The 26,428-nt window shown below is 41.1% G+C and overlaps 1 protein-coding gene across 1 annotated transcript; it reads right to left on the reverse strand.

The window, feature by feature from the left end:
* Positions 1 to 263: 263 nt before the first annotated feature.
* On the reverse strand, positions 264 to 4,406 carry nptx1l (neuronal pentraxin 1 like). The gene is made up of 5 exons (XM_008416649.3): positions 3,877 to 4,406; positions 3,468 to 3,675; positions 2,698 to 2,942; positions 2,099 to 2,278; positions 264 to 1,701 (listed from the first exon to the last, which is right to left on the reverse strand). Exons 1-5 carry the CDS (start codon positions 4,321 to 4,323, stop codon positions 1,480 to 1,482), a joined length of 1,302 nt encoding a protein of 433 aa, XP_008414871.1. The 5' UTR covers positions 4,324 to 4,406; the 3' UTR covers positions 264 to 1,479.
* Between the last annotated feature and the right edge of the window lie 22,022 nt (positions 4,407 to 26,428).

The raw sequence follows: 26,428 nt of genomic DNA on the forward strand, positions 1-26,428 counted from the left end.
AATTACAGCGACACCTCCTGGGACTCTCCCCTCAGAGGGTTAGTGAGGAGGAGCAGCTGAGCTGATTCCTGGCTCGTCCCAAACCGGCGCTCAGTGGAGGAATTATTTCTCCCAGCTGGTTAGAAAGGATCTGGATATTATCCAGCACTGAGCTGGAAACACAGAGCGTAACTCTACTCCCATTTTTTTTCCCCCACTTCTTCCCTAAAGTTGGACTCAAATGGTTTGGAGAATGGAAATCAATGAGTTTGATAATAACTATCAACGTTTGCATCAGTAACAACTTTATTCTGTTCATCATTTTTGCCCCAACTGTGACCCAAAAAGAGCTCTGACTTTGTCACATTTGGTCAACTCATTCGACATACCAAACATGTGCAAAAATAATTATATATATATATATATATACACCTGCCTATGGTTCAAGTATCACAATTTATTACAAAAACTAGATTTTTTTTGTCTTGTTTTGTTTTTGTTGTTTGTTTTTTTTCATCATCCGTCTGTGTCGCCATGCTTTAAGCATATAACAATACAGTATAAAAGCTCAACTTAAAGGTAAGGACAGTAAAAGCAAAGAATAGAGATGATGATGCAGCATCGCAGAAGTTAAGACATGCTTGTTACTGTACAAAAGGAACATTTCCACTCAAATTCGAGCAACCAGGGTGGAAAAAAATAAAATAAAATGCAAAACGAATTGCATTTTACAGCATTCAATCTGGTCCGACTGCATTTCAAAGCGTTACAAGACTGCTTTTGAAAATGTTTTAGAGGAAAATTAACACAAACACTCTGCAAATGATAATGGATATGCTGAGATGTTGTTTTTTTCCACAGCCCAAGGCACTCAGGCTCATGTGTTGGCAATGATCAGAGTCGCTCTTTGCACAAAAATCACGTCAAGCGGGTGGTTTTTAGAGAAAGGAGAGTGGTCAAGAAACGCTTTTGTCTTTTTCAAAGCCTCCAAAAGCAAACCTTGCTGAAAGATGAGTCCACCTGCGTGTCCTCCACAGTGCAAACCTCTGGCAGTCGAGACAGAAAAGACCGCTGGAGATTAATTTGTTTTCCTTGAATTGTGTGACATCAGTTTTCTAAAAAAAAAAAAAAAAAAAAAAACCTACGCGACCTTTTCCTGCTGCACGCTTGAACTCGGCCCGTTATTTGTTTGCCTTCACGCTGCGACTTCTTCCTTTCAGAAGTGCCACCGGTTACTTTTTTTCACCCAAATGAAACCACATGTGCTGACGAGCAGCGCCGGATGCCAAAAGTTGACCTCTTCAGTGACCTACACCCACACCAGAATATCGCACAAGAGCCTGCCAGATCTCTCACAAATAAAGTTTTCAAAACACCTATGACAAAAAATTCCACTTAGTCTTCCTGAAAAAGTCTCCTCCTGACCCTTCAGGCTGGCTGACTAACCGCCGTGGCAAAAGTGGCGTTCGCAAATGTTTTATTCTTCATTCGCGGCTCAGCTCAGTTGAGATGGCGGCAAGCTTCGAATGTCCACTTGGAGGCGCCGCCGTAAATGTCCAGGCTCGTCTCCATCCACGCAAACACGTTGCCCACTTGAGCTTTGCTGCTGCAGGTTGCCAGATTGTAAATCTCCCCTTCGGAGAGCTTCCGATCCCAGATGTGGAAATTCGCCAGGTCTCCGACGAAAGCCTGCGTGGCGTCGAACCCACCGCCATAAGTGTCCTGTGGTAAGGAGAATTCATTTTTAATGAGGCTGATCACGAGGTTGCATGAACAGAAAGTGAAAAAAAACATCTGCATCCTAAATGGATTTTAATTGCTTCTTGTTTTTTTTTTTGCAACATAATTCTGGCCTATTATTATGCATGTGCTGCTTTCATAGTGGTAAAACTTTTTAATCCACTGAAAAATTAAGGTCACATAATTGCATTTCAAATAAAGCCTGAAAACACATGTGACCAATGTTTACCAGATTTATGTTCAACTTTAAATATAAGAGTATATGCTGTTGTTTGATCAATGCTTTCAAATCAAGAAGATAACTTGAAAAATTATTTAATGATATCCAAGACGGCTGCACAGGAAGAGCGGGGAAGCATTCACACCGCTTCTTGGTTACCTGCTCTTGGCCAAGGATTAGCAATCCCTGGGGTTTGATTGGATGATACGGCGCCAGATTCTCTCCGCCTCCTCTTTTGACGCCATCCTGGTAAGCTTCCCAGACCCCGTCCCGAGTCGTCCAGGTTACGCAGATGTGGTGCCACTTTCCGTCATTGATGAGAAAGGGCAGCTTTGCAACCTTCAAGGAGATGCAACACATGATATCTCAGAACCATACGCTGTAAAAAAGAAACTTTTAGAGAGAGCTTTCTGTTAATCAAGCAAATTTTAAAAAAAATGATGTTCAAAATATGCCATCAAGTATTGTTCTAATGCTACTTGTGTGGTTTGCAGTAGAGGACAGTAAGGCTTTGCTTTCTAACAGGAAAATAAAAAGTTACAAAAATATGAAACCATTTAAGTTTTCTTCTAGCTTAGCAACAGCGCTAAGGCTAACGTCAAACTTGCTAACGAACTTGGCTTTATAACTCTTAAGTGGTGTGTGCTTCTTAGCTGTGTGTGTCAGGTATACAATTAGCATATTTTGCTCGTGTACAAGGTGCATATCTTTGACTAAAATCAGTGAAGGTCAAGAATTTGACTTCCGTCGAGCCATACCTTGTCGTTTATCAGTATCTCCATTGGGTTGTTCCCCCATTCTATGAGGACCAGCTCATTGGCCTGACCCGGGACCGCGTAGGAGAAAGGTGTCCCCACTCCAGGCGACGCATTGGACTTCAGCCACATGCACACGGTCAGGGCGTACATCTCAGGCAAGCTCTTCTTCACTTTTGCATACATGTAGTTGGTCCTCAGAGGGAATGTGAGCTGGAACTTATCCAGGGGCCTGTTTTCTCTTTGACCTGTTGGCATCGAACACGAATTGGTGACCATTATACATGCTTCCTGTTTCTCTCTTTCTCTCTTTATTGTTTTTTTTTCTATTCAGCTTCTGTTAAACACCTATAATTTACTCAGTTTGCACACAACCTCGGGATTTGTATTGGAATTATGCGTTACACAACAAATCCACAATAGTAGGGCTCCAGATTTGCTTTAAGCTCGTTGCAGATAAACCCATCACTGGAGCAGTGACGTTGGTAACTGAAACATGTCTTTGCTATACGCAATCATGCGTGCATGCATGTCATCACAGGGCTCCCAAACAGATGATGCATGGTAGTATTACTTTAAAAAAAATAAAAAATGGAAATGGAGGCAAATTAATCTGCAAAAAGTGGAGCAGGATGAGATTCTACTCTGATGGCAAGACATAATCTAGAGTTCATTTCAACGTAAACGATAGAATATAAACTAATGATTAAATCACTTTCCATCCTGAAATATTACTTGTGCATGGAAAAGATCAACCCCCTCGTCCCATATACCTTTTTCTAAATCCGTGATCCTTTGGTGTAGGGAGGTGAGCGTGGACTCCACTCTCCCACGCTGCTCGGTCTCGTTCCTGAGACCGGGCTTCCCTTCCTCGATGCTGTTCACCCGGGACAACACCTGCTTCTCCAAGTCGTCGATTTTACTTTGAAGCAGGTCCTTCAGGCTGTTGGTCTGCACCGAGTTGTTGCTCCTGCTGAATTGCTGTCAGGGAGCGAAACCTCGTTAAGTTCAATTATACAATTTTTTTTTTTAAAGTGAATGTTAAAGCGCAAACTGTATATTGTGTTTTTAAAATACGAAAACTGTTTTTATTGTTGCAATGACTTATAGATTATTTCTCTTCAAATTGAGCTTTTGCGCAGAGTTGATGCGCCGAAAACGTCTCCAGACGCATCGCCCTACCTCCAGATTCTCTAATCTCTGCTTCAGCGACTGTAAAGTCTGAGAGAGCTGCGTCAAAGTCTCCGCGGGGCCTCTGGACACGTCCCCCATGGTGTTTTTGGTCCCCGCTTCTTTCCTCCTGCCCCCGGGCCGCGCGTCCCCGGGCTCCACGCCGCCGCTCTGACTCTCGCACCGGGCCAACTTTGAGGTCAGCTCCCGTATGGTCTCCTTCTGGTTGATGATCGTCTCCTTCTGCTGCAGCACGGTCTCCCGCAGCTGCATTACGGTGGTCTTCAAGTCCTCCCCAGGTACGCTGTTCTGTAGCGTGGCCGCGCATATGTCCACATCCTTGGGCACGGACGTGCATATGAACTGCGTCTGTCCGACAAAGTCCTGGGATAAACTCTCCAGAAACACACAGGAGAAAAGCAAAAGTCTCCAGGAGAAGCCGCTCCTCGTCGCCCACATCCTGCCGTAGTGTGCGCCCGCTTTTTTTTTTCTTCTTCTTCTTTCTGTTTTTAGTTGACGAGCCGCAGTGACTGTGCTCCTGTTGTGGTACTCCGCCTGTGCGAGCGCAGCCGCTTTTATACGCGACGTGCCCGGTCGGTTCTGCGCAGAGCAGCTTCACTGCATCACAACCCGGAGGGGCGGCGGGAAGCGCGCTGCCCCGTTTAGAAAGAGAGAAAGGGAAGAGGGGGGAAAGAGTGGCTTTGGATTCTTGGGATGAAACCCATTTTCCTTCCATAGTGCCACATGTTAAATCTTTGATCACTTAGACTGTTTGTCATTTCTTAGCTCTGTATTATTCATCTGGGGAGAAAAAGAAACAAAACATGGATTTGTTGGAAGGGGGGAAGGCAGGGACTTGAGTGTGGCGCTTGGCCAAAAGGAGCCAGCTGTGTGTGTATGTGTGTGTGTGTGTATATATTTTGTTCTGCGTGCTCTGGGGACTGTAGGTGGGTGAATCCAACACACAGCAGAAGTTTGCGTTCAGAAATCTCAGCACCAAGGACAGCTCCAGCTACCAGTAGCCGATTTTCTGTCTTTCTTTTCTCCTCCCAGTTCTCACTGTTTGTCCTCTTTGTTTCCTTTTTTGTCAGATCATAAAAGATAAACTGCATTAGCATAGAGTACTTAGCAAAAAAAAAACCATGCGTACTCCCTGAACTCTTCTCTATGTTCAGACGAATTCAAAGTATAGTCCACAGTCGTGTAGTGGAAGCAAAAGTGTGAGGCTTCCATTGATTTACAAATAAAAGATCCGACATCCGCCCCTTTACTCCGATACAGCTTAATAAAATCCTGCAATCTGTTGCTTTTGAAAAGTCACTTATAAAACTATTGCTTTTACACTTGTTGCAGTCGAAGCAGAGTTGATGCACATTCGATCATAACGTGCGAATTACTATTAAGACTGTACTTTTCATAAAACCAAACAGGCCAATTTATGGATTCAAAACCCCAAACACCCCCCCCCCCCACACACACACACACACACACACACACACACACACACACACACACACACACACACCCACACACACACACGAATGAAGCCAGAATTCATCTGACGCAAGGTCGACCAGTTCTCTCTATCGCTCTAATATTTTAATATGTAATGAAAGCATGCCAGCTCTCAGATTAAAACTGGCTCAGGAGATAAAGTACGTGCATGTTGGGGGGGGGGAGAGAAAAAATAGGTCTGCATGTGACTGTTTTAATAGTAGGTTAAAAAGTTCTCTGGATAATTGCTCCCATCTATAGCAGGTCAGTGAAGCCGAACGCTTTGGAACGCCTGAATGTGGAACTGAATGATTAAATGGTTCTCCGGAGGGATTATTTCACATGAAAGCTTTGAAATAAACCAAAATGATTATTTTATGGCCAAAAAAATTACCTTTTTATCTGCTATACCGTGCTGGTTTCTAACCTGTCTCGGTTTTCTTTATTTTCAAACCTGTTTTTCTCAAACATTGATGACACTTTGATCGATGTTTTTTTTTTTTTTTCCCAGACTTTCTGTAGATCGTTAAGATTGCCAGTCATTGTACCCTATCTGTGTGTGTTTTAAGAAAGCAAAGGAAATTGACTATTGGGAGGAAAAGAGTGAGAAGCTGTGTCTACAGCAGATCAATGAGACACAGAGAGACCAGATGCCTAATCACTCGGTTTATCATCGAATGTAGTCCCAGTTTTACCCAACAGTTTTTTTTTCTTGGGGAGGATAAACTTGTTGATACGTGAGGTTCCTTGAAAAAACATTTATGATCTTTTCAGCTTTTCATATTTTGTGTCAATACAACCACACACTTCCATTCCACACTTTATTATTATTGTTGTTTTTTTAGCATTTGGACTAAAAATAAGAAAGAAAAGAACAGCACACCTTTCACTGCAGGTACAGGCTGAAGTGTTTTCACCAGTCTTTACCAGCATTTTTATCAAATTGGTATCTGTCCAATGAGTAAAACTGCTGTGATATTAATAATCAATGTTTATTCCCATATTGTTTCTGTTTGAACCACCTTCTCATTTCCAAGTCTTCCTCAAGTCTTGGAGTTTTTAGCTCCACCCATCTTCCTGTTGAACCTGACAAACCTCCCTCTTCTGGCCTGAGAAAAACACGTCCACAGAATAATCCTCCAACCACCATATGTCACGCTTAGAGTGATGTAATTATACTCAACAAAGTTTTGCATATAAGCTTATAAGTTGTGTTTTGGTTCTCCACAACACTTTTGTTCAAACGTTTCCTGTGTTCACTATCTACATGGCTTCAGGCAGAATGTGAACAGGACTTTTTATGGATTTTTTCCTCCCAAATATGTGGGCACCTAATAGTTGTCCAGTCAGCAGATTCTCCAACCTCATGTTGTGAGAATCTCTGCAGCTCCTCCACAGTTACCATGAGTCATTAGGCTGCTTTCTTATCGATGCTCTCCTTGCCCAGCCTGCGAGCGTAGGTGGACGTTCCCGTCTTGGGAGGCTTGATCTTGGAAAGTTCAAATAATATTTTATAAATACAATTTTACCACATAAACTGCCGTAGCCTTCTCAACAACTTTCTCCCCGAGCCGTCTTGTTGTGTTTACTGGTTTTTGTTTGTTCGCCGCTGTTCTCTAACAAACATCCGAGGCTTTCGTTTACACAAAGGATGCATTCCAACTCCATTTACAGTCATGACTAATTGTTCTCTGAAAGGAACGTACTGCACTGGAGTTTATTTTGGGATATCACTATTTTTCTTTTTTTTAGACTTTCATATATAAAAAAGCAAATGTGTGTGTGTGTGTGTGTGTGTGTGGGGGTGTGCGTGTGTGTGTGTTTTCCCCCTTATCATTATGTGCTCCTTTGTGTTTACCCATCACATAAAATCCCACTAAGACACACTGAAGTTGAAGATTGTAATTAGTTAAAAGGGATATAAATAGCTCTGCAAGGTGCTTCAGTGTTTTTCTTTTCTCTCAAACAAATTCCTGCTTGTATTTTTTATTTTTTAGACTCGGCTGAAGCAGTGTGAATCATTTGTGTCTTAATGACAGAGTGCTAAAAATATTTTTTCATTACTTTTACTACGGTCGGAAATGAAATCTTTCTTTTCCAATACGTTTGTGTAAAGACACCAAAGGTTTTTTTGTTGTTTTGTTTTGGGTTTTTTTTTACATCTGAGTCTGGAAAAGCTCAAAGATCTGTTTATCAAGACCAAAAGAGACGATACAAGAACCTCCGATTGCTTGGAAACAAAAGGTTAAAAGGTCACGGACGGCTCCTATTGATAAAACAGCATTTATGTTGTTGGTATTGCATAACAACTTTGATAACACAGGACTGAATCGATGTTATGTGTTTAACATAACATGTGTAAGGAACGTGTTTTAACGTGTGACATAACTTGCTGTCAGAACTTGTGTATTTGTTGCTTTACTGCCCCCTGAACACTTTGTTTTCCTCTGGATCTGGATTACAGTCGATTTGAGTGCAGCAACCCAATCCAATTGAAAAGAAATGGGACAGAGGGAGAGCTTTAGCGAGTTTCCTCTCAGTTCTTTATCCAGAGTAGATGAAAAGTCAATGATATTATTATAAAAAAACAGATCAAAAAGCTGTACAGAAGCACAGACAACAGCTTTTTGAGCCAGACATGAAAGTGATAAAAATAGACATTCGGGGTGATGTAACAGTGCAAGATTTGCAGGAAGGCTGCTTATATAGGAGGTTTTGGAAAATAAATAAATAAAAATGAATCGATTAAAAAAAAAAAAAACATTGGTCAAAGATCGAGAATGGCTCGGTTCAGCTGACTTAGATCTGACTTCAGTAAAACCTTTTCGTTTGGTCGTAAAAACAAACAAAAAGCAGCTCATGATCTGCTCCACTGGAGCAGAATAACTCAGTTGGATGTTTCGTATTTAGATAATGTAAGATAAAATGTTTTCTCAACCCTGAACCATATTGATGGTCATAGATCAAATCAGCACTTTGTTTTTTTTAAACCTCCAAAGAGTAAAAGGACAAAACATGAAAAAAATGATGATATATGCATATATAATGAAAATATGAAGCAGAAAATATAAGCATATGAAAAATATTTTTGCTATCCATGCTCTGCCACCTCTACACCTGATTGTAAATCATTGGCAGGTCCTTGATCCAGAGTAGGATTTCCTTTTTTTTCTTTTTTTTTTACTTGTCACATGAGTAAAACTGATGCATCAATTGCGTTTCTGTAAATTCAATTTCACTTCGTTTTCCTGCGCGGTCTGCATAATCAGTCACAATAGTCCGGTTCCAGTCCACCCTGAAACAAAAGAGAAACGCACTCAGTCTGTCAATATAACATAATTATTCAGAGCCGCCCACACAAATAAATCTCGGAGCCATATGCCCGAGGTCTAAAAAACAATCGTTGCTGCCGCAGAAACGAGCTGCGCCTCGGCGCGGTCACCCACTCCTCCCAGACGCGCTTGGCTCCCGTGTCTTCATAAGGGTGAGTTCAGACCAAAAGCAAACTGAGTTGTGCCGCAATTTAAAGAAAAGAAGAAAAAAGAAACTGTGGCAACTGTTGAACTTCTAAAGCAGTTAGCCGCACTGCTCATGAAATAATAATAAGCTCGGATGAAATGATGATTTCTCCTGCAAGCTGTTTCTGCTGAATGTGGCAGCGCAACAATCGACGTCGATGAAGCCGATCTTATAAAACAACAAAAGCAGCAGTTTGGTAGCTCCTGTTCTAATCACACCCTCGCCTTATTGCTTCGCTTTTGTCAAAACTTGGCCGCTCTCCGTCTGTTGTGTTGAGCACTATTCCCTCAATAATGCATTCATACACAGAGGAAATGCATTGGCCAGCACCAGAGATCAATAGCTGTAATTTCACATGCTGGCACTGCGCCCCCACTGGATTTCTCTCCCTGATTTACTTTCCCCTCACTGCTCCAGAGCAGATCATTTTAGATGGACGAATGTTCTATACGACTCTGTGTCTGTTCAAACAGACGAGAGCAGACGCACGTTTTTAATGCAACTCCGTGAGCCTCCACGTTCTTATCCATACACATAGTAGTCCAGGCATCCCATATGGTATATCATAGAACTTTATTTCAATAACATAATTCACAAAACTCACTCTTTGATCATAGGTGGAATGAAAGTGCAGCTTAAGCAGATTAAAATATAAAGCAATAATTTCAACTAATAATATTAATTCTGAATCAATTCAGTTTACTTGGCACAAGTTCACAACACGTCATCTCAAGGCACTTCACTCATATAAAATGATACAGGTATCTAGTAGGATAGGGTTTTCTTTAAATTAAAAATCCTTTTTATCTATTATTAGTATTACAGTAGTATGAATATTCTCTTTTTTGATGGAAGAAGCTTGTTAACTTGCCTGTTATACACACAAAACAACAAAAAACTATGCAGTGACGCAAAAAAGCTCTTCATTGTGTTGATCAAACATCTCGTATTTGCTCAAATTGGCTGTTTCCACTGTTGTTTTTGATTTATATTTTCTGATGAGCACCAAGTCTCTGAGACTGGAAGGCATCATTCCCATCACCCTAAATGCTTTTCATCTGAGTCATGTTAGTACTCCAAAATGTTCATGTCAATGTTCACTCCCAGTCAACAGAGATGTTTTCATCTTTAACTGGTGTCAGATTTATTAGATCACTTTATATTTAAAGCTATTGTCGACGTGAATAATTTTGGGCTCAACTTTTCCAAAACACGACTCACTAATAGCTGCAGAAAAAAAAAAAATAGAATGACACTCTTTTCTTAAATTTCATGTTTTTCTATGAACTGTAGTGGGGAAAAAACAACAAACGCAAATGGCCACAGTCACAATATGTTTGACATTTACAACACATTATTGTTCTTCCTTACTGTCTTCGCGTGTTTCGCATCTGAAAAGCAAAGGAAGCAAAAGTTGAGTCAGAGTTTGTTACATTAACTTTTTTAAAACTGGGATTTAAAAAAAAGAATGCTTTGAGGAGTGAACCTTAGAATTTAGCTATAAATGCAATACTATAGGTCATAATCAATGTAAAAAAAGAGGCTTAAACAGATACAGAGACGCTGTTTAAATCAGCATGTGAACCATCATAGTATTCAGATGTTCAATGCCCTGCACATCTGAAGTAGCTTTACTGGCTACTCCAAATAATGCCATATTTTACCAGGGTAGCAGCGTATGGTATTTGAATAATTAAGTTATTTATAAATTATGAGCAAAACCTAATTAGCTGGTATTTCGTGTCTTGAGCCACAGCCACTCCGACCGAAACAAAGCAGGGGAAAAGGCTGCCAGTTTCAGGGTCACTGGAACTTGAGTATGCAGTGGCTGCATGAGACGAGGGAAACGTCTGGCAGTGGGTCGTAAAAAAAATAAAAACTGCCCAGAGAGGCTCATTAAGACAAAACATTTTACTTACAATTCCTCACTGTTTTTTTTTTTTTCCTTCCTTTTTTATGTTTTTCCCTTGCGGTCAAGTAATGGACTTTCTAATATTGTTTTTTGGTATCTTATTTTTTATGAAAATTTATGAGGGTTTTTTTTCCCCTTGCCGCACGAAAAATCTGAAATTGATAACATGCATGAGTTGACTGGAGTTTCTTCGTAGGCAGTCCTAACTTGACCCTCCCCCTTTGCCCCAATAACAATCATGTCACTGTTTGAGGGGGGAAAAATGCCTTTTTCTTCCCCAACAGAATAAAGGTTTTGTAAACATCAAGATTATCCTTGAAGTTTAGAAAAATCCAGTTTAGATTTGATCAGTGGAAGAGCTATAGAGTCAGCGATGACGCATTTCTCATAAATATAATCACATATTGTGTTTCTTTTGTTTGTTAGGTTTTTTTTTTTTTCATTTTCAACTATAAATAACCACAGCGAACAAAACCAAGACCAGAGAGAAGAAATATGAAATTCCGCTGCAGGATTCTGCCTTGTGTTTATTTCTGTTAATATCGCAAGAGGCACAGGATTGGAGTCGATGAGCTGACAGCAGTACAAACATGACAGGGAAGCTAAACTATTTACAGATTCCAGCATAGACTTGATTTGGGTTCCAGGCTTCACTGGTCCTCCTTACAAACTTCCAGTGGGCCATATTACTGCTTAATTTCCCCCAACTCAGTAGTGTTTTCACATATAAATAAGTCATTTTACTGCCTCTGTACAGATAAGAGGCAGGAATCTGAATAAAACATGCCAGAAAAATGTATAAAATAAAAAAATACATTTGCACAAAGACCCAGACTGCTAAGCTGACCATCTGACTAATACTTAATTAAATATCTAACATGACTTTGATTGATTTTACAGAAAAGTCTGAGTAGTAACTTTAAAAACGCATCTCGTGCTGAAATGCTAAACCTGTTTCTTGCAGCGCTTACACTGCACCCGACACGACAGCTTTAGCGATGCGTCAGAACGAAGGCTTGGTGTCCGCAACCCGTTGACTGGAAATGCAGAAATGCAACAGAAACTTGTTAGGGCCAAAGATGACTTTGGCAGTGAGCCACATCGGAAACCACCAGCAGCCACTGTGGTGTTATGTCACTGCTGAAGTTCACTAAATATATGCTCATAAATGCTGCATTCTTTTTGTCCTTGTGGTTTTAATAATCTTTCTACAAAATCTCTCAATGTCTGGACTTTGATATGTGTACAGAACAGAAATTAAACATTTTTCTTATTCCTCTCCTACCGCTGCTCACTGTTTGAAGTTTTTTAGCGCTCTTACTTGCTGACTTTATTTTTTTTGACTCTTATTGTGTTTCTGCTCCGGCATTAATACATGTTTGTGATCTGTAGTGGGCTGCACTTTGCACCTCAACCTCTTTTGAGAATTTTTCAATGAATTGATCATTTTCTGTGTCACGTTAACAAACCCCTCCATCATTCAGTCGGGTGCAGGAATGCAAACAACTTTTAATTCAAGCTCCAGTTAAAATCTTTTGCATCTTCTGACATTGTAGTCGCAAACTTGAATGCACTTTCTTTGGATTTCGTGTGACAGGACAACATGTGATGGAAGTGAAGAAGTGGAAGGGAAAGGTTAAATGTCTCCCATTTAAAAAATAAAAAAGGTTGAGGAGTGAGAGATGGATGACGCTGAATATGAGGTGTTGGTGAAAGAAAACCTGCCAGAGGTTGTAAAAGACGCTAGACTGGAGGAGGGGAATCAAGTTTCAAAATGGCAACCGTTTTGAACATTTAGCCCGAGAAGCAATAGAATGATTTAGGTGAAAATGTATTCTCGCATTAGACGAGACTTAAATCACAACTGAAAATATGTGACAAGTCTTGAAAATCGCTGTTCCCTCCATCCAGTCAGATTGAACTTAAGCTGATTTGCAAAGAAGAATGAGGATCATTGTCTGTAAATAAATGTGGAAAAACCGATGGGTACATCGTCCCAAGACGGATACAGTCTTGGGACGAGATTCCCAAACAAGAGATTCCCATGACAAGCTTTTCAGATTTAGTTGTACTTAGCAACGTGACACTACTTTGTTGTGCTCGATCACAACAGAAACTCACCGAAGTTAGTGGCTGCGATGAGAAGAGCATGGAGAGATGAGGCCACTTTAAACATAATCACTTGCTTCGCTCTGCCCAGTGATCTTTCTTCGTCCTATCATCGCCGCTGCTGCTCTGCGTGCCGTTTTGATGAATTCATGAGGCGCCGTTCTCTTTCGGCACCTGAAGGGAATGCTACATTATGAATTAAGCATCAGACATTCTCAGGCTCACATCACAAATCGCCCTGTGGATTGGATTTCAATCTCGGCTCTGATTCTTCCAGCACTGTCGAAGGTTGACTCCCGGACTCTTCATTACTTTAAATCAAACCGTTCTTGTTGGCTATCCTCCGGAAAAGCTGCTCTCCCAGACACGCATCAGGCGGGAAATTTGGAATGATTTGCCACACGAGGCTTTTCAAGTCATTACAGAGAGCTACTGTTAAAAAAAAGAAAGAGAATCCAAACAGTTTGGCAGAGTTTTGCTGAGGTGCAACTATAAATGTCACACACACGTGCACTAGCGAAAATTACAGTACATCCAGACACGTTGCTCAGTTTGCACTATATTTAGTTGATTTCAGCGTAACTTTACATGGAGACGGTTGCTATATGCTCCTGGCATGTGTACGTGACGCAGCGCAGCTAGCCATGCGTGAGCAGCGTGTAGGTGGGGGGCTTGCGCACGGCTCAGCTGTCAAAGAAGCTGTGGAGGCATGAAGCGCTGTCAAAAGATGCTGTCTAATGAAGAGACAGATTCTTGCTGTGCAACACAAAAGGAAAGTGAGTGACTTGCTCAAGGCCTCTGTCTGGCATCGTTTTTTTTTTTTTTTTTTTGTGCAGAAAAGACTGAAAACATCATGCTGGAGCACCCAAAGTAGAAAAGAGAAAAAAATAAATAAAATAAAAGTTGAGGGCTGGTGAAGAAAAAGTTGAGCCTTAAAGCTGCAAAACTTGTTGAGATTCAACGTCACCTACACTTCATTCGCTTTGATCAGCATGAAGTTAAACAGAGCACTTTTAGACGCGGTGAAACCGAGGCCCATGCTTTAAGGTTTTCTTTGGAGGAAGCAGATGTTTGTTAGTTGTAGTGTGACACATCCCTAAACAACAGAGGATTTCAAAAGTGTACGCACACACACACACACTCCGGTTAAAATGGCAGCCGGCGCAATGATGCAATAGCCAGGTTGTAACGCAGTAAACGTGCACAAGCTGGGAATAATAATTTAGAGGACATTTTGATACAGTAACACCATTCAATCCAATTGGGTTCAGAATTAACTTGGATTTTTTTTTTAAAATAACAAATAGTTTTGTTGTCCTGATCCTAAGAAAGACATTCAAATCAACAAAAGAATCAGATTTTCTAGAGAACAAATAAAAAAAAAGAAAAACCTGCAGCCAGAGTTACAGGATATACTGTCGATACACACACATGTCCTAGTGTATGTGTGTGATAACAGGTCTCGACTTTAGCAATCAGATTCTTTATTTAGTCACTTTTGACATAAGCAGGTCAGCCACCTTGAAATATTTAAAACAGTGCATGTAAAAGTTAATAAATGCCTGGGGAAAAAAACCCTAAAGTATTACAGTCTAAATAGGTCAAATATGAAGCGATTCTTGTTTCGGCGCCTCTAATGTGATGCTAATCGGCGACCTGTGATAAAACACCGCCGGTCCCAAGACGTTGCATAAATTAGCACTTCCCAGTTTCTCTCACATATCTGCGCTGCAGCCATCAAGCTTGCACGTCCAGAAGACGCTGGTGTTCGTACAGGAGAGCTGCCCTCCGCGCGTTCGGCGAGGAGCAGACTCGGTGCCTCCTCTGTGATTTCTCTGCTGGAGAAAAGCCAGCCTCACATCTGTAAGGAATACTAAAACCGTTACAGAAGGTGTTGGCAAATATTTCTGTGCACCAGCTCTGTCTCTGTGGGGAGTTGAGTCCAGTCGACTGCAGAAATCCCCTTCTTCTTTTTTAGAACTTCCTCCTTTAATGCTTCCGGGGTTTTCTCGGTCTCTCTGGCCAGATTCAAATCTGATTTAGTACTAGTTTCCCCAGATAATTCACCTTTTTCTGCCCATTATGTCTTTTTAATGCAATGGCCTCTCACCAGAGGCAACTACCACTACACACACACGCAATCACACGGTGCAGGGCTTCTCCCCCCCTCCCCCCGGAGGGAACCAGAAAGCCCCCACTTGCACAACAACATCAATAATACAACCGCAACACCCCTCACCCCTCACCATTTGCTTCTAAAATAAGACCTCCATTACTGATTAATCTTTCATGTGCTTCTTCAACCTCTCCAATTGGACTTCTTCTGTGTTCTTTGCCTCTAAATAGGTGAGGATAAAAGATAGCGACAAATACGTCCGCACTCCCAACTAACTTTAGATCAGTCAAATAACAGGTCTTTGAAAACACGCAAAAGGAGTTTGTCCTCAGTTCAATTATCTGAGGAGTTCTCTCGAGCCCAAAGTGAGATCTGTAAATATTCTAAAAGTTGCCGGTCGAAACAAAGATAAACACGGCAGCTTATCTTTAGCACAAAGGGAGTGGTTTCTTCTGAGAAAGAAGCTTTCCGAAGGAGACGCCACCCTGTCCTGTCACCTGAGGAGATGACGTGTCGAAGTAATTAATGTCACTAAATGAAGCGAAGCAAATTTCATGCCTCAGATTCCCAAAGGAAAGAGCAAGCCTGTAGTTTGTGTTGCACAACGGTCTGTTTTCATGTTGAGTCCTGAAAGTGCTAATATTGAGTCAGATCAAGTGAAGATTGATCTCCCTCCATCTCAGTGGCCTTTTTGATTAGTTTGGTTTCCACTCACACTCCAAAAACATGCATAGAAGTTTAGTTGACCTTATGAGATTACGTCTAGGTCTGAGTTGTTTGTCCTGTGTGTCCATGTGTTGTCCTCAAGTTGGAGCTGGGTTCCAAATTTTTAAGTCTTGAAATTTGACCATGAATTATTTTCAACTCATCGTTAACCTCGCTGACCTGAATTTAGAAGCAGGTCTTGCAGAGAATGAACTCTGCACAGAACTGCCCACATACACCAATGCAAAATGATTCAAATGGTTTAAGTTCAACAAACACAAGTTTGTCAGGACATGTGGCGACTGAAGCTCCGGTCTTATAGGGTCGGTGTCCGTCAAACTGAATTACTTCCTTGGCGTTGGCAGGTTCTGCGAACTCCTGGTCATAAAGCATTCATTTGATAGATTCATTTGGTGTGTTGGATGGACTCAAAAGTTTGCAAGCCACTCTGGCCCTTGAGGACCAGAGTTGCTAAGCTCTGCTTTTTGACATTTGGAGAAAAAAAAAACGCAAAAACGGAAAATAAATAACTTAAGAGATAAGGTGACTGTTTTACATTACAAAGACAAGCAAATTTTGTCATGATTAATAACGCAGTTCCTGAATCTAAGTTAAAGAGCTTTCAGAATAAACCGTATAAATATTTCATTATAAGTAAATTGCATATTTATGTGCTACTGTTCCAATCCTTTTGATGTCTCATAAGTTCAAACCACTTTACTGTCACGTTCTTCAAACATTGCTCAACTTTAACATATGCCAGCAAACTTAGATAGATAGATATTTTGATTTAATGTTAAAGAAAGAGAGATGCTGAATGACAGGAGCCCCGGTCCAGATCCCTGTGGGACACCACAACATGTGTAGCCGACTACATGGGATATTTGTGTGTATAATTTTGAGAAAACAGAATTTAATACAATTTGGAATAAGGCTGTAACATATTGAAATTAGGAAACGTGAATACTTTCCGGATGAGCCGTAACTATGACGTTCGTTTGGCTCTGTACCGTCATGTTCACTTTTGTAAAATCCGAGTTCATCTATCCACCGTGTTCATTCCTCATCTCCTTTCGGCCGCCTGCTGCGCTACACCAACTCCAAATACTACCAACCGCCAGTGATTTAATTTGCGTTGTTTGAGCCTCATAAATCATGTGAGATTACGGTTTTAACATGCTCACAAACAGTCGCAGCGTAATGAGATGTGCAAATTGGTTTCGGCAGCTTGGATTTCAGCAGCGTCTTTGTTGTTAATATTGTTGTCTCAGCACAAGGTGTGACTGAGCATCTTAGTGCGATGATGATGATGATGATGGACTTTATTTTACAGCAGAACATTGGCTGGGCAAGTTTAACAATCAGGTGGTTTTCAGAATCGTGAATGAGGCAGGAAACATTTCAGAGTAGCTCATCAGCCTCTTTTGTGGGAAATACTTTGTTTTCATGCTCCGTACTGTTTGATGAAAACAAATATTTAAAGTCCAATCAGTTCAAGGGGCTGAGACTATAAATACCACTGAGTTGCAGGAACTGACTTGCGATATCAGAAGAAACTTTTCAGAAGGGATTGATTGCAACCTTCTACCTACATTAAAATCAATCACTGCATAAAACTCTTTTCTCAAAACTCCTCTCTTTAGTTTCGCCTCAGACGCATCTCGCTCTGTAAAGTTTCGGTTTGGAAATCTAAATCTTTTGGGGATTTCTATTAAACAGTTTGACATCTTGTAAGATTCGGAGTGAAATTCTCTGACGAAGTAGTCGAGCGAGGATTAATGGATGGATCCTCTTACGGACGACGCCGAGTTCTGCTGCGTTCGGTGTCGCATGAGAGCCAGGGAAGTGGAAGCACTCCAGTCTGAAACTCTTTGTTTCAGCAGTCAGATCCGATCAGTGAGCACAGAACCAACGCTCGGAGCTGCGGAGCAACAGCAAGTAGGCAGAACAAGCTGGATTAAATGCAGTTCACTCACTTTGGTGAGTAGAAATTTGTGTCTTAGATTGTTTATGTGCTGTAAGAGGACAGCAAAAAAGACAGTGCAAGAAAGTAACGTTTTAAACTAAACCGAGTCAGATGAAGGGGGAAAAATATAAAAAATTTTATTGACGAGAATCGATTTTGTTTTCTTTCTCATTCTCGTTCTGTGACCCTATTATTACTGTCTGACCTATAGTTATAAAATTCACATAAATAGTGGTCAACATTTCTATTATTGGCAAGCATATTGAAATTAATCCAAGAGTGCAACGATGATTCATCCAGGAGATCACAATGAAACAGACACCAGCATCTAGAGGGCTGCAGGCCTGGTTTACCTGGGTGAAGGTCAGTGTTTATAATTCAACAATAACAAAGAGAGAACATTATCTAAAATGACAAAACAAATGTTAAAGTTATTCAAATTTATGCATGTCTTTACATTTTGGGTAAAATTAACTCACAACCTTTGGAGACCCTCCGGTGTTGCTGCATCAAAAACAATCCTGCAACTACGAGTGTGCCAAAGTTTTTTTAGCCGTAATGAGAAAAACGAATTGACAGTTTTTGCTGCTAATGGCAACACTGCTACATTTTCAAGGACAAGGTGGGTTTGGCTAACCTTTATCTTAATACATTTTGAAAACTACATTTTGTATTTACTCAACTCTTTCTTTCGTTTCCGTCCAAAATTGTTTGATCATAAACCTTTTAAGCGTGAAAAGCAAAAACAAAGACATTTCTAAAGATCCAAATGCATTTTCACCGCGTTTTATTTGCAGTTTTATCATTCATAGTTTTCCATAATCACGATTCTTACCTCTTTCTCTGTCCAAATTAAAATCGAATATTTATAGTTGATTGAGTTCACCGGACATCACATTCTCCATGAAGATGAGGGGCACACTGAAGGGTTTAAGCTTAAAACTTATGTCTCTGTCCTGTATACTGAACTCTGTTTATCACTTTGCTTGTATATTTTCTGCAAACTCCTGTCTGCATTTTCAATTCTTTGCAAGATAAACTACTTTAATAGTAAAACATAAAAACTTAAAAGTATGTTAATAAACCATTTTATGGAGGGCAATTGAACAAAATGTATTTTCAGGAACTGAAATGTTTGACAGTTTCATGTTTGGTTGTTTGGGTCACAAACTCTTACTCTTACAACCCAAAGCTTGTAAAACTGACAGAAAAAAGGATAAAAATTACAATGCAGAGCCATATTAAACAATATTTTGACAAAAGTAAAATGAACCAAGCTGAAGAGAGAATGAACACAGTGCATCAGGGGAGGCTCCCTTAACAGCCTGGGTCTATAAAGAAAACGACTGTCTATTTTGAAACTAATCAAAACCTTTGAATGTTGACGACCGCCACTAATCGTAGCTGAATACGACAAGATCCGACTGTCAAAATGACACAAATGTCTGTTCTGCTTGATACAACAAATGAGCATACTCCACATACCTGTGGAATGTGCTCACAGGTGAACATACTCCACAAAGCAATTACTTTTTACTGAAATTGATTTTTAGGAAAAGGAGAAACGTCTTTTTTTGTTTGTACAAAAAGAGAGAGACCCTTTCCCTCCTGGCCAATCTTAGTCATTTACCAAGACATTTTTTTCCTCTCATTTTCATTCATCTTGGGCCAGGCACTCTTCAGGTCTCTGCTTGTAAATCTTTCTTCTGTTTTCTTCTGATTTGTTGCAGCCATGGGATCGTGTAAACACAGGGCGGCGGCGGCGGCGGGGTGGGAGGTTGGATTTCATTAGTAATCATCCCTCTTAGCTGTGTTTTAGGCTTGAAAATGTGCTCAACAAGAACATGAATTACATCAGGAGTTCAGAGGCGCTCAGGCTGACTGTTTATGGTTACACTAGTGGAGTTTCATCACTGTGTGTTCCTGGATATTTGTGCCCAGGCGAACACTAAAAGCTGTGTTTTTTTTTTTTCCCAGTAGACTCTCCAAGGCCTCGCCATATGCTGCGAAGGTGCATCCTCGCGAACGGCCTGCGGCTGCTCTACATGCACATAAACACTGCGCCTCTATATTTACTCTTTAAAAGCCAAGCTCATTGAGAATTCAGTGTACTTTTGGACCCAGCCTTGCAAAAAAAATAAATAAATTTCAAAAAAAGGAAAAGGAAAAAACATCTTTTAGAGAAGATAGTCTTCACTTGTCGGTGTTTTTGTGAAAAGATGTATTTTCCATTTGGAATATCTGCATAAGCAAGAAACCTTGATACTATTTTGCTCAGGAGAGTAATTATTCTCGCTGCAGACCCAGTACCTTGCAAAAGTATGAAAGTATTTAATCATGTCCTTGGGATTTTATGTAATAAAACACAAACAGCTGCATAGTTGTGAAGTGGAAAGACGGAAACAAGCTGGGAGGTGAACCTCTGCTCTGAAGTCGTTTGCGACCACCAGCAGGTTTCCTTCCAGGACTTCACCGTATTTACTGTACATGCCATACGCTCAACAGATGCCACTTTGGCTTCAGCTGAACCTAGCTTACACAACATCGTGCAGGAATACGGGGCGTTTCCGAGGCTCTGCCTGCTTACACTTGAGTCACATCCCTGAGCCGAGAAGCTGTCAATTCAAACTCGATGTGCCTCACATACGCCAGCTCCACTCTGCCTCTCATAAGTCTGTGCATCGATCAAAGCTAACCCTCTGCCTGGGATTTAGAATGCAGTGCTGTGTATCTCTGCAAAGTCAAACTGACCAGCCTTCCAACTTACTGAGGAGTTACTGAGCCAAGATGAGATGGCAAAAAAAAAAAAAAAAAAACCACAGTGGGAAGTTCAGACATAGTGCACATATCCCTTCATTACGAGGCACAGTCAGTGTGTTTGTGTGACTGGTACATGTAGTGTGTGATGAGAGTCAGAACGCCAAGTGTAAAATTAACATAATGCTGTGCAGTGCAGGTTTTTTTTTAAAGATAACAAGATTGCCTCGCAAAACTAGCCATGCTTCTTGAATCTGCACACATTTTATCGAGTTAAAACCACAAAGTTCAATGTATTTTGTTGGGATTTCTTATGATTGACTAACACAATATTATAGGAAGGAAAGAGCTCAGTTGGCTCAGCAAGAGAAATCTGACCGTCCTCAGTCGACCTGGCTGAGCTTGCAACTTTGCTTGCGAAGAAAACCTATACAAAATACTAACAGAGGAAGCATGAAAAGAATCGTGCCACACTTTTCAGATTTTCATTTACAAGAAAAAATAAAGAACGAAACAAAAAACACACGGCCAGATATGAAATCTTATTTCTTTTGTTGTTCTCATGGGGAAAACATGGAAACAGTTTAGGGAATATCGCTGTAGACATTATTGATAAATAGCTTGTAAGAAGTCTGAGCTGCTCTGCGTATTGATCAGACGTGACAAAGGTTGGTTCCTGAGAATAATAATGGCATGGCTTTCGTCAGTGGTGGGAAGTAACGAAGTACAAGTACGTCGTTACTGTACTTAAGTACAATTTTCGTGTATCTGTACTTTACTTCAGTAGATTTAATAATGGATACTTTCTACTTTTACTCCACTACATTTTACAGTAAGTATCTGTACTTTCTACTTCACTACATTTCTACAAAACTATCGCGTTACTCGTTACATCCAAGTCGCGTTGCTCTTTTTTTCTGTTAAAATGTGAAGTTCAGGGACTTAAGGTGGCGCCGTAAAATCCGAGCAATAACGTGACTTAGTGTCTGTTGTCACCCATCGGCTCCCCCTTTACTCGCACGCGGAGCTCCAAGACATGCGCAGTGGTTTCCTCTGAGTGTCAGTAATATAATAGTACGGAAGCGCTACATAAATCATAAGATATGGCGACATGTAAAATCAGCAGCGCTTCGCTTTCACAGACGGTGGGAACTTTGTCCAACTTTTAGCGTCATTTGGAAGGATAGCTTAAAGAAAGGTAAGCTCCGTGGACGTCCAGAAATGTGTTCATGTTCTGGAAAGCATCGTCCAGATCGTGGGCTGTGTTCTGCTGTGCTGGTTTGAGTTTTAAAGAGAAGTCTCAAAGTTTTAGTTGGTCTCATTTATTACCCCGAACCCTGAGGCAAAACTTCATTCACTGAGCATCGTTCTTTGTTCTACATCCCCCCCCCCCCCCCCCCCCCCCCCCCGCCCCTGTGGAATCAGTCAGCAAGATTTGGTAATCCCCTGGTTTTTCCTCAAATCCTTAAATAATATTTTTTTTCTCCTTTTACTTGTTTAATATTTATCATTAAAATTCTTTGAACCGATATTAGGATTCAGCAGAATGTTTCTTAATTGCCTCGTCATAACCAGCATGGGGTAAGTCTTGAAACCCCAGACAAATTTCAGGAGGGTAAAGTTATCAGTGAAAGGCCGGATAATAATTTAAAAAAAAAAGCCTGCTGTGGTGATAATCAAAGATTTCTCCAAAAGTAGGAGGAAAACATTTCTTTCGAAACGAACAGAAAAGCCTAAACCACATCTCCATTTCCACGGCGGCTCAGGATGCATCTGTTTGTTCTGTTTAGCGGGGAACAGATGCGCCGCGTGGCTTCATGTGTCTGTCTGATCTCTGCTGGTAGAAGGAGCTCTTGCTACGGGGTCGTGACCCTCCCACGGAGCGGCAGAGGTGTGGTGGATGTAAACTGCAGACAGAATAGTGCGGCGCACAATGCCTGGTCTTTCATCGCGGCGCCTAATGCAACCAGGTAGAAACACCTGCCACTCGGAAGCTTTCATCTCGTCGGCCCGAGTGATCTGGCAGAACGTGTTCGAGTCTGTCGCATGGAGACTATTGTGCAAATGTTTTGCGTCTAGTGAAGCACGGCGTATTTAAATTTACAGTTTTGGGGGTTTCATAAACGAGTGCAGCGCTTTTAGAGAGTGAGCAGGCAGCTAAAGAGACCCAGTTTGAGTTGCTTTGTTTTGTTAAAAAACCTTATCAGGTCTGACGCTCTCTGACCGTCTTTATCCCCAGCAACTCTTGACCCAAACCCACCGATCGATTCTTCTTCCGTCTCTTCTTCTCTGTTTATCTGACCCACACTTGGCTTGAGTCTCTGCAGAAACTGGAAGAAAAAAAATATAAAAAGAAAAAAGGTTTCCTTCATAGTTATCTGCAACAAAACCATCTTGGAAAAATATTCTAAATTCAATTTTGCATTCATGGGATTTTGCCGACAATGTTCAGTGAGCAAACTTCCAGTAGTAATTTAATCCTCAGCAGTGACGGCTGCTCTTGTTTTTTCCTTTAATTTGGCCTTTTTTGCAGGTTAGCCGGCGCCTGCGAGTTAAGGAGTGAAGCAAAACTGACATAGTAGAGGATGAATGTGTCCATAAAAGTGATCCCGACCTTTTCTGTGTTTTTAAAGGTCGTCCTCTGACTGGAAAAAAAAAGAAAAGCTCATCAGAGATGTGGATTTTAGATAAATCTAACATGTTCCTATGCACCTCACGTCACGCCGGCACAGAGCAAAAAAAAAAAAAAAACAAAGTCCTTGAAGCAAATTGTGTGTCTAATTAGAGGACAGCTGAAGAAAGGCCAAAAGTTAGAAATGGAAGCTCTTCTTGATTCTTTGTGCGTGTGTGTGTATCTGTCAGTGTTGAGCTTATCATGAATTATTATGAATATGTTGCAGCCATCCCGACATATTGCTTTTTTTTTTTTTTTTTACAGCAGGCTGCATCATAATCAGGTTTCTTTGTAAGGATCAGTTTATTGTATTTTTGGGTGGAACTATGTAAAACACCTTGTTACTTATGAGTGTCTATTTCATGCTCTTGACATGCTGACGAAGGGAAAGTACTGGGTGAGTATGAAGAAGTGACAAGCTGAGTAAAGCCACACGGATCAGTGCTGCAAGAGGATAAACCACACTCTCAATATGTAAAATTGGAATGCAAACCTTTGTGATTGCTTCACTATGTTTTCACCACGAGTAGTCTGTCAGAATCAATTATGTTATGAACTGCTGTTAAATATTAAGCCCCCCTGCCTTTTCCTCTCGTACGTTAGTGATACTTTAGTGCTGAAGTATAAAAAAATAGCAGAATTTGTCATCATTTGTTATATATTGAAATATACAAGAGAGAATAGAAAATAAGTGAAGTCATTCTTCAGGTGTAGAAGATCAAATGCATTTTTTTTAATGCATGTTCAGTAAAAACATCTCATCAGTTTGAATTCAGTCTTCATGGTAACCAGCCGTGGTGCTGCTAACTAGATAGAGGTTTTCTCAGCTGGTTTCATTTCTACACTGTTTTAAGCGTTCACCACAGTATCAGGACATAATTTTCAAAGCGTTGTCAATTGGACGGAAGATTGTCATCTGAAAAGCCAAATGGTTCAACAAGCTATGTTTAAAGATGCTGCTAATGGAAACAAATGAAACGGTAATATTATGCTTGCAGGTTTGACATGCTAAGTGTGCAAGCGTACACAGCTGCGGATCGGCTCCAACGGTGGCTGTGCTGTTCAGGTGTTCCTAAAGTATTCTGTGCTTTCCCAAAAGGCCAGCTCAACCGGCTGAGTTGCATCCTTAGCAATTTGTCATGCAGTCCCTCCCCCACAATAAGCTGCCCACCGTCATCCACGCATCATTTAACCCTGTGAGACCCAGAGCTATATTACTACTTCTCTAGTTTAAAAAAAAAGAAAAAATGACAATTGTTGACCCTTTCCTCTCTCTCCCTTTTGTTTAGCCAAACGTGGAGCGTGAACATTGCTGTTAAGTCTTGGGAGGCCATTGGATGGAAAATTTGCATAAAACTTCCTCCCAGAGGGTCAGACAATACCACAACTTGGGAGAAAAAAAACCTAGGCTGTGCGAGATCTCTGTGACTCCCTGCACTGGATTAATCAAAAAGAAAGTGAAACGTCAGTTTAAAACCTTTTGGGTGACCATTATGCAACATAATGAACAAAATGCAAAATGATTTGACACTACGTTAACCGCTATGTTTTCATAAAACCTTAGAAAACCCCTCCAAAATCTGAAAACATCTTATTTTAATCTCCAAAGTACTTTTTGCAAAACCATCTACAAGGTCTTCTCCACCTTCCAGGGACTTTTTCTCCTTCACAAACGAGAAAACCCTCTGCCAAGGCAGATGAAGCAAAATCATTTAAGTTATAAAACATTTTTCCGGAGGCCTCTGCAAATATGTGTGCATCCATATAAGTACTTAGCAACCGAGCACTCTGCAGGGAAATAATGCAGAATAATTTGCAGTTACCCGGTAAAGGGAGCCATGGCTGAAACGAGCAGCAGCGATGCTCCGCTTTGGAAGCCACTTGTTTGTATTTCATGTGCTGTGCCGTACTTTGCCTGGTGCAGCACTCGGATTTATTCATCAATGAGTGATATATAAATCATGAAATAAGCATCATTGGGGTCATTTTGTAGTGGAAGCAAAACCATGTTGACGTTTCATGAAAACAGAGGAACTGCAGATCTTTCCTGCAATGGCCTAAAACGCCACCGTCTCAAAGCCCTAAAGCTTTAGATTGCAGAGTCCTGGTTTGAAACTTTGCAAAAACAAACAAAGGGTTTGATCTTACCAATGAATAAAACATTGATTCAGCATTTGCATCTACGGTCAAATGGTTTCCTATGATTGCTTGATCGCCGAGTTAGTCTTTGGACAGCTTCGCTATAAGAAAGAGAAGAGAGCTTAACGGTGTGGAGGTCATGACTGAAACAACCAAATAGACGACTATCCTGCGCATCTTGTCCTCCTCATATTCTTTAGTGCAGTAATATCACAAACTGCAAGTTTGTGCTTTGTTATTATTTTGTTTTCAGTAATCCCCACGAAAACTGCAAAGCAACCAACACAACGGAGAGAAAAAAAAAAAACAACCTTTTAAATCAAAACATTACATTTGTGCAGCGTCTAAAAGCTTCAAAGAGTTTCACCACTGGCCTGGCAGTGCAGCTGCACAAACAGCTTTGCAAGCAGATACACGCCAATACAGAGCACAGAGAGAGCTGATCCAACATGACGCCATGTGCACACTGTGCACAATTTGATACAAGCAGATCAATGAAAAATTGACTTAACGTCATCAATACACCTGTAGAGGCCCGCTGTAGTCGTCGTAGAAAAGCGCCGAGCCTGAGTGGTTCCCATGGAAGCGCCGGTGATGGACAAGAAACTGCAGAGACGTTTTGTCAGATTCTGTTTTTAGGAAAGCCTACACGGAGCATCTTTAAAGTTCAAGCATTTGAGCAAGAGGCGTCTAATGCACAAGAGCCATGTGCGTTCTCATTCACATGCGCCATCCCTTTTGTTTATTCATGAGTTTATGTTTAAATCCAGGGAAGGAAGAAGCTTCCCCCCACGAGACGGAGGAAGGCCGAGCAAATGGAAGAAAATCGAATGCGAGTTTAAAGTGCTCATTCACCAAGACGTGACAGATTCTCTCTCTCCCTCACTCTCTCATCTTCCATCACACCCTGGGCCGTGTCCGTCCAAATTTAAAGGACCGTGTCGGATCATAATAAGGGATTCTCCTCATCAGCACAGCTGTGAGTGGGCTGCTCACTGCGGCTCCTTGGAGACGCAGCAGACAGAACGCCTCTACATCACCTTTCATGTGCGCTTTCACGTACAGCTGGAGGCAGAATACACAGGCAGCCGAACTTCCACCCTGGTGACATCATTATTTGAGAACTTCAGAGGAGGCACCGGTGAATCAGCGCCACACTTGACTCGCCATTTT

This window comes from Poecilia reticulata, chromosome 8 (assembly GCF_904066995.2).
Source record: "Poecilia reticulata chromosome 8, P_reticulata-male-v2, whole genome shotgun sequence".
NCBI lineage: Eukaryota > Metazoa > Chordata > Actinopteri > Cyprinodontiformes > Poeciliidae > Poecilia > Poecilia reticulata.